At 61.9% G+C, this 13,319-nt stretch overlaps 2 protein-coding genes across 9 annotated transcripts in view; one reads left to right on the forward strand and one right to left on the reverse strand.

Moving 5' to 3' along the window:
• The first annotated feature begins 2,662 nt into the window (after window positions 1-2,662).
• Window positions 2,663-5,816, forward strand: EDF1 (endothelial differentiation related factor 1). 2 transcript variants are annotated; one of them, XM_027896948.1, is made up of 5 exons: window positions 2,663-2,782; window positions 2,902-2,953; window positions 3,959-4,119; window positions 4,667-4,760; window positions 5,266-5,816. In XM_027896948.1, exons 1-5 carry the CDS (start codon window positions 2,705-2,707, stop codon window positions 5,325-5,327), a joined length of 447 nt encoding a protein of 148 aa, XP_027752749.1. In that variant the 5' UTR covers window positions 2,663-2,704; the 3' UTR covers window positions 5,328-5,816. The 2 variants fall into 2 exon arrangements, with proteins under 2 accessions (XP_027752749.1, XP_027752750.1); XM_027896949.1 differs by lacking the exon at window positions 4,667-4,760.
• A 939-nt stretch (window positions 5,817-6,755) lies between these two features.
• The window catches only part of MAMDC4 (MAM domain containing 4), an 11,312-nt gene continuing 4,748 nt past the window's right edge, over window positions 6,756-13,319 (reverse strand). The window contains exons 12-29 of one of the 7 annotated variants that reach the window (XM_027896912.1): window positions 12,943-13,092; window positions 12,510-12,614; window positions 12,172-12,303; window positions 11,779-11,909; window positions 11,594-11,699; window positions 11,224-11,340; window positions 10,874-11,008; window positions 10,653-10,783; window positions 10,362-10,578; window positions 9,786-9,923; window positions 9,560-9,681; window positions 9,391-9,481; window positions 9,001-9,147; window positions 8,585-8,719; window positions 8,188-8,315; window positions 7,985-8,099; window positions 7,674-7,849; window positions 6,757-7,110 (exon numbers count right to left, since the gene is read on the reverse strand). In XM_027896912.1, the coding sequence (XP_027752713.1) occupies window positions 7,063-7,110; window positions 7,674-7,849; window positions 7,985-8,099; window positions 8,188-8,315; window positions 8,585-8,719; window positions 9,001-9,147; window positions 9,391-9,481; window positions 9,560-9,681; window positions 9,786-9,923; window positions 10,362-10,578; window positions 10,653-10,783; window positions 10,874-11,008; window positions 11,224-11,340; window positions 11,594-11,699; window positions 11,779-11,909; window positions 12,172-12,303; window positions 12,510-12,614; window positions 12,943-13,092 (2,324 nt within the window). In that variant the 3' untranslated portion in view covers window positions 6,757-7,062. Of the gene's footprint in view, window positions 7,111-7,673; window positions 7,850-7,984; window positions 8,100-8,187; window positions 8,316-8,558; window positions 8,720-9,000; window positions 9,148-9,390; window positions 9,499-9,559; window positions 9,682-9,785; window positions 9,924-10,361; window positions 10,579-10,652; window positions 10,784-10,873; window positions 11,009-11,223; window positions 11,341-11,593; window positions 11,705-11,778; window positions 11,910-12,171; window positions 12,304-12,509; window positions 12,615-12,942; window positions 13,093-13,319 lie in introns of those variants that run through there. The other 6 variants (XM_027896909.1, XM_027896910.1, XR_003572690.1 and 3 more) reach the window with 6 other exon arrangements.

A 13,319-nucleotide genomic window follows, 5' to 3' on the forward strand; every position in this document is an offset into this window, starting at 1 on the left:
CGGGACCCCTTCATCGACATCCCGGCACCCCCCCCCCCCCCCCCCCCCCCCCCCCCCCCCCCCCCCCCCCCCCCCTCCTGCCATACCCACTGTCACCCGCTGTCAGCCCCTCAGTATCCCTGTCGCGCCCTCACACAGCCCCCCCACACACCCTGTGCCACTTCTTTCAGCACCACCTCCCGATGACCCCCCACCGCCCACTGCCATACCCCTGCCTCAGGTCACCCCGCTGGCAATTAGCCCAGCCCCCCGGGGAGCCCCCATCCACCCCCTGGGTCCCCTTATTCATCCCCCTGGACACCCCAAACCCCCCGGGACTCCTCATACACTCCCCAACGTACCCTTATCCATCCCCATGGTCGCCTCATCCACCGCCCGGGGCCCCCCATACACCCTCTGGGACCCCCCATACACCCCCTGGAATTCCCCATACACCCCTCTGGACCCCCCATCCACCCCCAGGGTCTCCTTATCCACCCTGGAAGGGGACCCGGAGGGACTGTGGTGCTCAGCCCGGGGCACCCCGACACCCCCGCGGGCTCCCACCGGGGGACAGACACCTTCCCGCTGCACCCCCCGGGTGAGAAGCCCCCGGTCCCTCGGGAGCGGCTCGGGGCGAGCCTTGGCACCCCGAGGAACTGCTGTAAATCGCTTTTGGGCAGCGGTGAGTGCTCCCCTACCTGCGCAAACAGGGCCATGGCCACCCGCGTCCCGTGTCGCCTTCCCGGGGACCCGCGGGGGGCAGAGGTCGGGACGGGCGTGTGGCGGCGGGACAAAGGCCGTATGGGGACGGGCGCGGCACAGCCGCGGTGAGGGGCTTTTCGCAGAGGAACTTGCTCAGCGAAAGGTCACCGCGGCAGGATTTGTCACCCGGGTTCCCAGCCCGCCCGTCCTCCGAGCCTGCCTCAGCGCGGGGCTCCGGGGCGTTACCGCTGGCTCGTTCTCACCGCGGGGAATTCACCCGGGCCGGGGAAATCCTGCCCGGCCAGAGCCGGGGCAGCCGGCCCAGCCGTGCCCTGACCGAGGAGGCTGCCCCGGGAGCGCGGCTGCGAGGACGAGGACGAGGCCGGGCGGGTCGGGGCTCGGCGGGGGCTCAGGCTCCACCACACCCTGCTCAGGGTCCCGCCGGGGTGCCCGGAGCGGGACATCCCTGTGGGCACCGGGAACGGCACGAGCGCAGCTCCCCCGCACCGGCACCGCGTCACCCCCTGCACCGCAACAGCCCTTTTCCCGGCACACCGCTCCGGGAACAACAGCGTGGAAAGTTCTGCAGTTCTCGGCTGGGTGATGTCACCCAGCCAAGGAAAACCCTCCTGCACTTCCTGACCTGCCCGTGACCTGGCAGCAGTGCCGGGGCAGGACGTGCTGTTCCCAGAGGGGCAGGAAACAGCACCCGCTGCGGGACGGGACCACCCGGGGCTGCTTCCAGTGACGATGGGATGGGACCGGAGCACCTGGGGCTGCTCCCCATCCTGCTCTTGCTGCGCTCCGGCCCCCCTGCACGGCCCGCACCCCCTGACGTTCCCCCTCCCGTCCCAGGGCTGCTCTCCCGCCCCCCGGAGCCGAGGCCCGGCGCGGTGCAGTGACGGCTGACAGATGACAGATGACCAACCTCTGTGCTCTCCCGGTGCCCGATTTCCGAGCAGTGCCCAGATCACCATGCCCGGGCTCCAGCCACTCCTGCGCTCTGTCATGGGGAGACCCCACAAAAACCCACCCTCGGAGCGTTAACCCTGTGCCCCCTCACTTCAGAAATGACGGAAGCAGGACCAGTTTTTCCTGCCTTTACTGCGGTACTCTGGGTGATTCTCATGCAATTCAAGGAGTTTCATCGAATTCCTGAGCTGGAAGGGACCCACAAGGACCATCCAGTCCTGGTCTTGGCCCTGCCCAGGATACCCCAACAATCCCACCCTCAGAGCGCTGCCTAAACCCTCCTGGGAGCTCTGGCAGCCTTGGGGCTGTGCCCACTGCCCTGGGGAGCCTGTTCAGTGTCAACCACCCTCTGGGGGAAGAACCTTTCCCTGAGATACAACCCTGTCCTGACATAACTCCAGCCGTTCCCTAAGGTCCTGTCACTGGGCAAAGGAGCAGAGATCGGAGCTGCCCCTGGGGAGGAGCTGCAGACCCCGGTGCGCTCTGGATCCCCTTCCCTGGGCTGAACCAACGCAGTGTCCTCAGCCGCTGCTCCCGTGTCCCATCGGGCCTGTCTGTGTCCCCTCGGCTCTGTCCGTGTCCCCTCTCGGGGTCGGGGGGGCCTCGGGACCGCCCGCTACGGGCACCACGGACCGCCACACTGCGCGTGCTCAGCTCGTCTCAGCCGGGCATGGCCATTGGTCAGAAGACGTGACAGCGCCGGAGAGAAAACCAATCCGTGCCCGGTAACCAGTTACTGACAGTGCCGACAGCCAATCGCAGCGTTCAGGGGCTCATACTGCCCGCCTTAAGGTTGGTGAAGTAGCTAGCCAATCGAAGAGCGAGAAAGATGATTGGCACGGCCTTGCACCTGTCAGCGGCAGAGACGTCACGCTGGTCGCTGTTAAGCCCACAGCCCTGGGGACCACGCGGCCCCGCCCGCCGCGCTCGCGCCGCTCCCCGCCAATGAGCGGCTGGGCCCTTGACGGGCGCGAGCTCCGGCCAATGGGCGCGTGCGGCGCTGGCCCCGCCCCGGCCGGGGCGGGCGCGGCCGGACGGGGCGGCGGCGATGGCGGAGAGCGACTGGGACACGGTGACGGTGCTGCGCAAGAAGGGCCCGAGCGCCGCGCAGGCCAAGTCCAAGCAGGTCAGCGGGGGCAGCGCCGGGCGCCCGAGGGGCTGCGGGGCCGGGGCCGGGCCCGGCGCAGCCGAGGCGGCGCCTCCGAGCTGCGCCGCGCTCAGCCTGCACCTTCGCTCTCTCCCCAGGCGATCTTGGCGGCCCAGCGGCGCGGGGAGGACGTGGAGACCTCCAAGAAGTGTGGGTATCCCGCAGGGAGGGGGGGGTTGCGGTGGGGGGGGGGGGGGGGGGGGGGGGGGGGGGGGGGGGGGGGGGGGGGGGCGGCGGCACCGCCCGGCTGAGCGGGGCCCAACGGAGAGACCCGAGCCCCGCGCTGGGAGCGCCGATAACGCCCCCGAGGTCCTGCTGGCCCGGGGCTCAGCCTCGCCTGGCTTCTGCAGAGATCCCGTGAGAGCGCTTCTGGCCGCAAAACTTAAGCTCCCCATTTTTGCAGCTCATTTCTGTTGAGAGTTTGAATGGCTGTTTATCTTCCTGTGGCGCTTCTCGGTAAAAATCCCTTGTTTCCTGTCTGAAGTAAATTCCCAGGTTCTCTCACTGTAGGGAGGAGATTCTGATGATTGAAAATAAACAAAGAAATGATCCTTGAAGGAAGTTTAGTCAGTTGTGTCGAGTCACTGAATGTCAAACACTAATGTGAGACAAAGGATCCCGCTTAGGACTTAAATACTGTAAAATTAAACAAAACAAATAATGTGGTTTTAGATCTCAGGCTTTCAGTGAAGCTAAGTACAGTTAGAATTTACTTATAAAAGGCATCAGAAAATTGGTTAAAAGACCCTTATTCGTGCTGCCTCATACCTGAGCAAACAAGATTCAACTTCAAGTATTGACCCCCCTATGCTGCAGCCCAAACATGTGTCTGGAGTGAAGTTGGAGTATTAAATCCCAAAGGAAAAGCAAGAGCTGGCCTGTCTGGAGAGAAGTTCAGGTGTGAAATAGGGAAAGGGGAGGGCTCTGCAGGCCTGTGCTCTGCACAGCACCACGAACAGGGCTAAGACAACATTCCCTGATGGGCAGGATCTGGGTGAGGTCAGTGCTGATGCTGGCATGTTGTAATCCTGACAACTCTCTGGGATCCTGAGCAGCTGAGGGTTTGGAAAAAGCCCTTTGACACTTTTTGGCACAGCTCTGAGCCTTGATTTGTTTGTCCTTGGTTGTGTTTTTTGTTCTCGCTTGGAATGACAGGGGCAGCAGGCCAGAACAAACAGCACTTCATTACAAAGAACACGGCCAAGCTCGACCGTGAAACGGAGGAGCTGCACCACGACAGAGTTTCCCTGGAGGTGGGCAAAGTGATCCAGCAGGGCCGGCAGAGCAAGGGCCTCACGCAGAAGGACCTGGCCACGGTGAGGGGGGCAGGGGGGCACCTCTGAGGGAGGGTGGGCACCTTTCCTGTCCCCCCTGGGCAGCTGCAGCGGGATGGTGTCATGGGCAGGAAGGTTGGGGAATGCAGCATCCCTGGTGTCTGATCTCCCGGTGCCTTCAGTTGTCTGGGAAATGTTTGCTGCTTTGTATGTGCAGCCCTTGAGCCCCAGCTTGGAGGCAGAGCCTGCTGTGGCTGCTGAGCTGGAGGTGGGAGGCTGCTTTTCCCCCTCCCCCAGCAGCTTCACCAGTCTCAAGGTTTGTACCATCGGGGCTGAGCAGTGAGAGCTCACTGGTGTCTGAAGGAATAGCAGTCCCTGGTGTTCCTGCTCCTCCTGGGAGGGAGGGAGGGAGATTGCAGTCTGTCCAAGATGGATGTTACCAGTGCAGGGAGGTGCCAGTGGGGATAGAGTCAGCCTGGGAGCAGCACTTGGTCATCTATGCTGTCATAATCCTGTTCTTTACCCATGTGAGCCCTGGGGGGCTGCTGCTGAGCATTTACTGTGTTTGAGACTCATCCTCCCTTTTTAGAAAATCAATGAAAAACCACAAGTTATCGCTGACTACGAGTCGGGACGAGCGATCCCCAACAACCAGGTCATGGGCAAGATCGAGAGAGCCATCGGTGAGCAAAGGGAGACTCAGTGCTGCCAGGGCCGGGAGGGATGGGCTGGGGGAAGGAACTTACGTTTTCCCTGTCGGGAATGTTATGGCTGGAGGTTATGATGGGTGTGGTGCTGTGTGTGTTCTGATAAAACCTGGGTTTGCTAATTGAACCAGAACTGCGAGCTCTTGTTCTTTGCACCTTCATGCGTGGGGCCGTGTCCTGGGGATCCCCCCAAAACCAGCGAGATGCTGAGATCCACGGAGGCCTAATGGCACTTAAAGAAGGATTTGGTGTTGGTGTTCGTCTCCTGGGCCAGTTCAGATCCCACTTCCTAGGAAGATAGTTGGTCTTGTTTGAAGTTAGTCTGGTGCTCCTAGGAACTAAAGTAGGATTCTCCCAAGCTCTGGTTCCCCTGCCCTCTTTTTCTGGATGTTCTCTTCCTTACAGCCAAAATTGAAGGAAATAAAGTTACTGGGTGAGTGATTGAGCGCTGATGGTGGTGGTGGTCTTCGTCTTGTTCTAGGCCTCAAACTGCGTGGGAAGGACATTGGAAAACCGCTGGAAACCGGACCCAAAGGGAAATGACAACAAAGCCTCGAAATCAGCTTGCTCAGACTGATCTGGCCCGGCTGGTTCTCCTCAAACACTCTGCTTATTGCCAAGCTGAACAAGAGGGTTTCAGACTTGCTTTGGGGGGGAACTCTGCCGAATCTGTACCTGCTGTAAAAAGGCAATCTTAAAGAAGCAATTTTCCTGATGTTTGTTTTTCCTTCCTCCTTTTCAGAGATTGAGGATCTAAACCCCCCAAAAAACCCAGACCCTGCCTCTGATTTGCCAGAAACATGTGCATTGTGATGTTAGCAGCAGCTGATGTTAAGGCACTTAGGGTGGTCTGAAATGTGATCATTTAGTTAGGACAGTTTGGGGGACAAGTGGGAATATATATATTATAAATAATTTGGGAGAGTTGGGGCTTGATCAGAAATGATGACTCAGTTGCTATATCTCAATGAGTTTGGTTTGTTCCTTCCAGCCTGTTTTAAAGAGTTCTATAATAAAGTTTGATACCCTTCAGTTGCCCAGAGGAGCTGCTGCATGTGACCAGCTGGTAGCAAATGTGGCTGGGCTTGACTGGAGCTGGAGCACCTATTCCTTCTGGGATTGTAATTAAAGGGACACCTGGGCTGCCTGGGATGAGGGCCAGCACTGTCCCAGCCTCCCTGGCTGTGTCACTCCTCTCCCCTGGGGGAGGGCTGCAGCGTGGCTGGCAGCCCAGGGCTGGAGTCAGTGCTGCAGAGGAGAGGGGAGGTGTTGGGGTTCTGCAGAGCCAGGCAGGTGCAGGTGAAGTCTGAGCCCTCCTTACCCAGCTCCCAGCTCTGCTGGGGGCTCATTCCTGCAGGCAGGACAGGGCTGTGGGATGGTGCTCTGAGGCATCACCTAAGGGGGGCACAGCTGGGTGAGAGGGAAACAGGCTGTGGTGACTCCCTGGGAAAGCAAGACACCCCAGTGTCCTCTGGCTGGGCATGGGGGCTGGTGGGGGCAGGAGCCTGGTGGGCTGCTCGTTGGGCGGGGGCTGAGCCAGGTTGTGTGTGGGGGGTGGGTTTGGCCCTGGGCTGCTTCAGAGTTCACAGTGATAAGGGGGGAAGGCTGGGGGGAGGGAGAGGTCCTGGGCTGGGGGATTCTGGTGCAGGGTGGGGGCCCAGGCCCTGAGCCCAGCCTGTGCCTCAGGAACTTTTTGGGGTTTTCCAGTGACATTTAAAGGCAGACTATCAAGAGCCCTTGCAAGGTTGTGGGCACCTGTACACTGGAGTTGGGACTGCCTGCTGTCCTTGAGGGTGCTGCATGGTGCCCCCCACTCTGCTCCCTTCTCTCCCGCTCACCCTCCCCAGAGCCCCCCTCCCACAACCAGCAGAAATGCTGGGCTTCCTCCCTGTGGGTGGGGTGTCCTGGGTGTGGACAGTGGCTCGTGCCCGTGCAGCACCTACTGCTCCTCCCAGCTTTGGGGACCAGGACCCCACACTTCACCCCCTGCTCAGACAAGGACAGTCGCTGCAAGAACTGCTGCTGCCAGCACCTGCTGAAGCACAGGCACGTTGCTGTGTCTTTGAAGTTCATATTACAAAAAAACAAAAATGCTTTTCCCGAGCACTTGGAGGTAGTGGTGGCAGCGGCGTGTCTCTGTGGGGCCGGTAGCCCCGATGGTGCCACGGCAGCTCCCTGGTGCTGGGAGCAGAGAGCCGGCGGCTGCTGGAGTGTGGGGTCTGGCTGAGGAATGGTCTACCTGGTGGGAGTGGGCAATTTCTGCTGCTGGCTGATAATTTCAAGCCTCATCCCCCTCTCTTGGCACTGGAGATATGATGACCTTGTCCTGCAAAGAAAGGTAAGTGGGAATCAGTGGCAAACGTGGGCTGTCTGCTGTGAGAGACTAGGATTTCTTCCATGCTGCAGTGGAGAGAACCCATGGGCCAGCCCCCCAATGACCCCAGCAGAGGAACTAAACCCCAAGTGCACCCAGGGGGCTCCACATCCTCTGTTGGGATTCCTCCTGGGACTGGGGGCTCTGTCGTGGTCCGTGTGCCACCAGGCCTGTCCAAGGGACCCACAGCTTAAGCCACCTCTCTTGGATTTGGTTGCTGGCTGGGTGAGAATGAGCCATGTTTGCTGAACCCCCTTCTCATAGGGCTCTGGGGTAGGAGCACACTCAGCTCTTTCTGGAGCAGCTGCCTGGCAGCAGCAGTTTCTAGGTCAGTCCTACAGCTCTGGGTCACTCATTTACCAACAAGCAGATAGGAGGCAGAGCCCTTTGCACCTCCTTGTCGTGCTGGCGGAGTGCAGTGTCAGGGGGAGCCTGTCAGCAGTTGCTGAGCTTTTAGGAATGTGCTGTTTTGGTGCAGTTGGGGTAATCAGGAAAGTCCTTCACCCTGTCCTTACATCTCGAAAGGTGATGTTGTCAAAGCCCTGGGGAGTGTTACTCTCCACTGGTGTCCTGCTCGCCAACCCTCGCTGCTTCAGCCAGTACCAGCCCCCGGTAGCCACCAGTGCAACAGTGAGGAGGGCCAGGAGCAGACCCAGCACCACCTCTGCCACGAAGCTGCCTGAGGGTTTCTCTGCAGTGAGAGAAGGGAGAGGAGATGCTGCCAGGCTTGACCTGCCATCCAGAGAGCTGCCTCCAGGCTTGGCCCAGCACCCTGAGCAGTGCTGGAATGACCTTTTGCAGCCAGAACCGGCCCCCTCCCCCTCACCTTCCACTGGCTCCTCGGGGCTGGAATGGCAGCCCACCCTTGCACTGTACACAATATCATCCAGTGCCACTGTCCCCTCCATCGGCCACCTCCGTGTGGTGATCTCAAAGATGATCTGTGAGGGAAGGTGTGATCTGATGCACCCCTGCAGGGCACCCAGCACCCCCGCTGGGCACCCTGCACCCCAGGGTGGCCTCACTCACTTGGAACTCGCTGGGGCTCTGCACAGGCACCACGCCGCCCTGCCAGCCCCGGCTGTGGTGTCCCTCCACGCTCCACACCGTGCGCTGCCCTGCTGTGCTGTGCAGCATCACCCGCAGCTCCCCACTGGCTGCAAGGAGGGGACACAGGCACCCCAGCATCACTGACCACCCAAAGCCCCCCAAAAGTCATGAGGCCCTCCCAGCCATACCATCCTCCACTGGGACAGCAGCACCCAGCAGTTATGGGCCATCCCCACCCAGCTGGAGCTGGACCGGAGTGTCCACGGTCCTACGGGTGGGGAGGGGGTTTGCAGCCCCTGACCAAGTCCTCCACTCCCACCGTGGGCTCATGCCCTCCCCAGAGACAGCACCTCCTCCCCACCCCTGCAGTGCTCACAGAGGTGCTCTGGGATGTCCATGTGGTACCAGAACCGCAGGCAGGAGTCGGTGGCAGCAGGCAGGGGCTGGCTCTCCAGCAGGGCACTGGTGCCCCCTGCACCCAGCACACTGGTGTCGAAGTGCACATAGTGACCTGGGTAGGCAGGGACAGAGCACAGGGTGTCCCCCAGTGCTGCAGCCCACCCGTCTTGACCCACTCCACCACAAAATGCCCAGAGTAATGCCCAGAGGATGGCACCCCACAGCCCTGCACCCCACTACCTCTGGGCCGAGCTGTCCCTCCCAGGCAAGGAGGGGACAGGGCTGCTGAGGAGCCAGGCCCCCTGAAGGTATTGGGGTGACCCCATTCATCCTCAGTTGTTTTCCTCACTCTGGCCCTGCTATGGTGCCCGGGCAGAGGTGGGTGTTTCCTACCGTTCCTTGTGCCCAGGGTGTGATCCTGCTCAGGGCCGGGGTACTTGGCTAGGGGCACCCCGCTCTTCCAGCCCCAGGCAAAGCTGTGCAGATGGGGGTCCGAAGGGCTGCTCCAGCCACACATGTCCTGCTCGAAGTCACAGGACGCTGGGAGGAAACGGGGGCTGTGAGACACCCCCTGCTGCCTGGCAGGTGGAGCATCTGGGTGTGGGGGGACAGCCCCCAACCCCCTCCCCACCACTGCCAGCTTTGGGCCAGGCCAAGCTCAGGGCAGGAGCATGGTGTCCAGATGGAAGGGACAGGCTGTCCCCATGCCCATGGTTGTGTGCCCCTATGGGATGTCCCATCTCCCCCATCTGGTCCATGGTGCCCCCCAGGGTGGGCTCTCACCTGGCTCAGGGCAGGCTCCGTCCGACACGTGCAGGTCATCCAGCGCGATGTACCCATGGTCACCCCCAGCTCCCACTGCCTCGAACACCATCTGGGCAGGGTGGCACGCTGAGGCTGGCAGTCAACCCTCGTCACCCCGAGCTGTCCCTGGCACCCTGCCCCATCTCACCTGCCAGTCCCCATCAGGTTGGACGGTGCTGTGGCCGCGGTGCCAGCCGCTCCCCTCCGTGGTGCTCACACTCAGCACCTTCCTCCGCACCCCGCTCTGCTCCACAAACACCCCAAGGGAGCCTGCCCAGGGCACCCACCATGGAGGAGGGGTCCAGGGCTGTGCTGTGCAGGACCCCTACCCCTCTGGAGGTGCCCCCGGGGGTCTTGGGGGTGGTGATGCTCACCTGGAGTCCCAGGGCTCAGCTGGTACCAGAAGGCCAGGCACTGGGCAGGTGTGGAGGGCTGGTAGGGCTGTGAGGTGAGGACAGCCCTGTGCCCTGCAGGTAGGGAGCCCTTGCCCGTGCTCACCACCATGTAATGACCTGGGGGGGAGAAGTCCTCATGCCATGGTCCCTGCCCAGCCCTGCTGCAGGGCCCTAGGGGACCACTGGGTCTGGGGTTTCTGCCCAGGTTGAGGAGTCTCCCCAGTTCAGGGACCTCCCCAGGACTGGGGAGCCTTGGGGCTGGGAAACTCTGGGTTTGGAGAGTTCCAGGGTTGGGGAGCCCTGTACAGGGTTGCCTTTTGTACCTCCTGGGCAGGCAGGGAGGGGAGGCAGGACACAGGATGGGCAGGCAGGGCTGATGTGGTGACAGGCAGGACACTCAGAGCAGACAGGGAGGGCAGGAAAGCAGGGAGCGAGGGCAGAGAGGCAGGCAGAACAGTGCAGGCAGGGAGGCAGGCAGAATAGTGCAGGCAGGGAGGCAGGCAGAACAGTGCAGGCAGGGAGGCAGCAGGGCTCCAGGCCATCGTGACCCTGTACCTGTGGCGGTGCCGGTGGTGTGATCGGCTGCAGGGCCGGCTGTGGTGCCGGTGCCGTTGCTCTGTCGCTGCCAGGTGCCCTGCCCACTGGCAGCCAGCCCACAGCCCTCTGCCTCAAAGGAGCAGGAGAGCTCGGCCCCACAGGGTCCCGCTGTCAGTGCCAGGTCGTCCAGCCCCACGTCCCCCAGGAACCCGTCCCGCAGCACCTCAAAGGCCACCTGCCAGGCAGGCAGCGGTGTCAGACAGCCCCTCCCTCGCTGGTACCAGGGTCACAGAAGGGGCTGCTCCTCACCCGGTATGGCTTCTGGCCCGTAGCGGGCAGTGTGGCCCATGCCCGGTGCCAGAGGCTGCCCTGGGTCCCCCGGCAGGTCCACAGCACCGTCTCCTCCTGTCCCTCTGGCTGCAGCTTGAGGTTCAGGGTGCCTGGGCAAGGGGTGGGGGCAGCCATCCAGCACCTGCTGTCAGCTGGAGCTGGCTTGGGGCGTCCCCGAGAGGATTCCAGGGGGCACATACCAATCTGTGGGCCAGCCAGGAGGTACCAGAAGGAGAGACAGCGTGGGGCAGCAGCAGGGTCCTGGCGGGATGTGACGAGCCGTGCCCGCTGCCCACGGCTCCACAGAGCAGAGGGGTCCACAGACAAGAAGTAGCCTGAGTGTTGGGGACAGCCAGGGTGGAGGGAACATGGATGTGAGTGCTCTGAGCTGTGCCCACATCACCCATACCCCAACCTGGGTTCTTCCAGGCTGCCCCAGGCAAGCTCACTCCACAGGTTGTTGGAGTGCACAGGGCATGTCTTGGCCTGTGCCAAGATGGGAGGAAAGTGGGGTGCCCTAGGATCCCCCAAAGAGCTGCCAGCCTCTTACCTGAGCCAGTGGTGTGGTCAGAGCCCTGTCCCTGCCCCATGCTGTGGACCCATCTGAAGTCACTGGACTGATCCTGGTACCAACCACACATGTCCCTCTCGAAGTTGCAGGTCAGCTCTGGCCAGAGAGACATGGTGGTGGTGAGGTGGAAGGGGATAAGGTACTCCAGAAGCAAGTGGGTCCCCAAATGTCCCTGTTCCCTCTGCTCCCCCACCCCACTCTCCAGGTTCACCCCATGCAGGTGTCCCAGGCCAGAGCAGGATATGGCTTCTGCACCATGGTCCTGTCCCTGGACAGGGTGGCAGCCACCAGGCAGCCCCCATGGAGGTGTCTGGGGTCACTGTCCCTGCCCACGTGCCCCTGGCCATACCTGCAGCTGTGGGTGACACCACACCGAGGTGGCACTGCTCAAATGTCACGTTGTCGACGCCAACACTCTCTGAACCCTGCAGGTCCACCAGTGCCAGCAGCTCGACCTGGAGGCACCAGCCATGAGCCCGGCGCCTGGCAGCACTGGCAGTGCTCCCCAGGCTGGTCTTTTTGTCCCTGGCACACCTGGAATGGTCTGCTCCTCTCTCCCAGGGGGACACGGACACGTCCTCCAGCTGTGCCACCACGACCCTGCATGTGCCAGGCCAGCTGGGTGGTGCCAGTGGTGTGATCCAAGATGCTGACAGCAAGGAAGCCTGGCATGAGAGATGGTGCAGAGGCTGTGGGCACCCAAAACTCCTGGCCACCCCGTGGGAGTCCCCCACAGCCCTGGCCCATGGTCACAGGAGACAGGGACGGGGATGGGGATGCCCCAGCTCCTGTGATGTGATGTGATGTGATGTGATGTGGCAAAATGGGGTTGGGAGAGGCAGCAAAGGCAGGTGGGCAGGGGGGCTCTGGGGTAAGTTCTGGAGGCAGAAAGCAGGCAGGGCACCCCAGAGGTGTACAGGGGGTTACCTTGGGGGCCACTGTGGATGTGGTAGCTCATCTCCATGGTGCAGGTGGGGCCAGATGGGCCCAGCAGAGGAGTTCGTGCCTTTGCAGCACCCACCATCTGTCCTTCTCCTTCGTGGAGGGCCAGAAAAGACCCTGGGCACAGAAACACTCTGTGAGGTGAGGACTGGGATCCCACATCCCTGGAAGCACCCTTAGCCCAGCATCCTGCCTGGGCATCACCCACTGTCGTGCAGTGGTATCCACCCACCCCGGCAGGGTGGGAGCAGGAGCCCCTGCTCTGGGGCTCCCACAGTGCTGGGGAACAAAGAGCACTGTCTGGGCAGCGGGAACAGCCTCACCTGTGAGGAAGGTGTTGAGCTCAGTGTGCCTTTGTAGACCCCAGCGCAGGTGCCCCACACTGACATCGTGCCAGCCCCCAGCCCCTGACTCGAAGGTTGTTGCCCCTGCAAAGTCAAAGAATCACAGAATCCCAGGTTGGTTTGGGTTGGAAGGAACCTTAAAGTTCATCTCATTCCACTATCTGCCAAGGGGGGTCTACTATCCACTAGATCAGGCTGTTTCAAGCCCTGTCCAACCTGGCCTTGAACACTTCTAGGAATGGGGCAGCCACAGCTTCTGTGGACAACCCAAAACTCCAGGCTCAGCCTCACCGGGCCTGGGGGCTGTGCAGCCACTCATGTGGCTGTTCCAGCCCGGGGTGCCTGTGTCCCTTCCCTGCCCGGTCCCTTGCACTGCTGGGTTCATTTTGCCACCGCTCCCCTCAGCTCTCACCGCAGCGCTTCTCGTCGGAGCCGTCGGTGCACGTGTCGCTGAAGTCACAGGCCAGCTCTGCAGCAATGCAGCCCCCACTGTCACAGGCCACCTCCCCTCCTGCACAGGGACTGGCACCTGCCCGGCTTGGCAGCGTGACTGGAGGCTTCCCTGATGGTGAAACACCCCAGGATGGAGAGTGGCAGTGAGAGGGCTCAGCAACAGCATTGGTGTCACCCCCTCAAGCCTCAGTCCCCTGTCCCCAGGCACCTTCCTGGCTCATTTCCCCCACCCTGTCCCATCCCATCCCATCCCATCCCATCCCATCCCATCCCATCCCATCCCATCCCATCCCATCCCATCCCATCCCATCCCATCCCATCCCATCCCATCCCATC

The sequence above is a fragment of the Empidonax traillii genome, unplaced genomic scaffold, assembly GCF_003031625.1.
Source record: "Empidonax traillii isolate 1590-97213 ecotype Southwest subspecies unplaced genomic scaffold, ASM303162v1 scaffold520:size1094406, whole genome shotgun sequence".
Classification (NCBI taxonomy): Eukaryota; Metazoa; Chordata; class Aves; order Passeriformes; family Tyrannidae; genus Empidonax; species Empidonax traillii.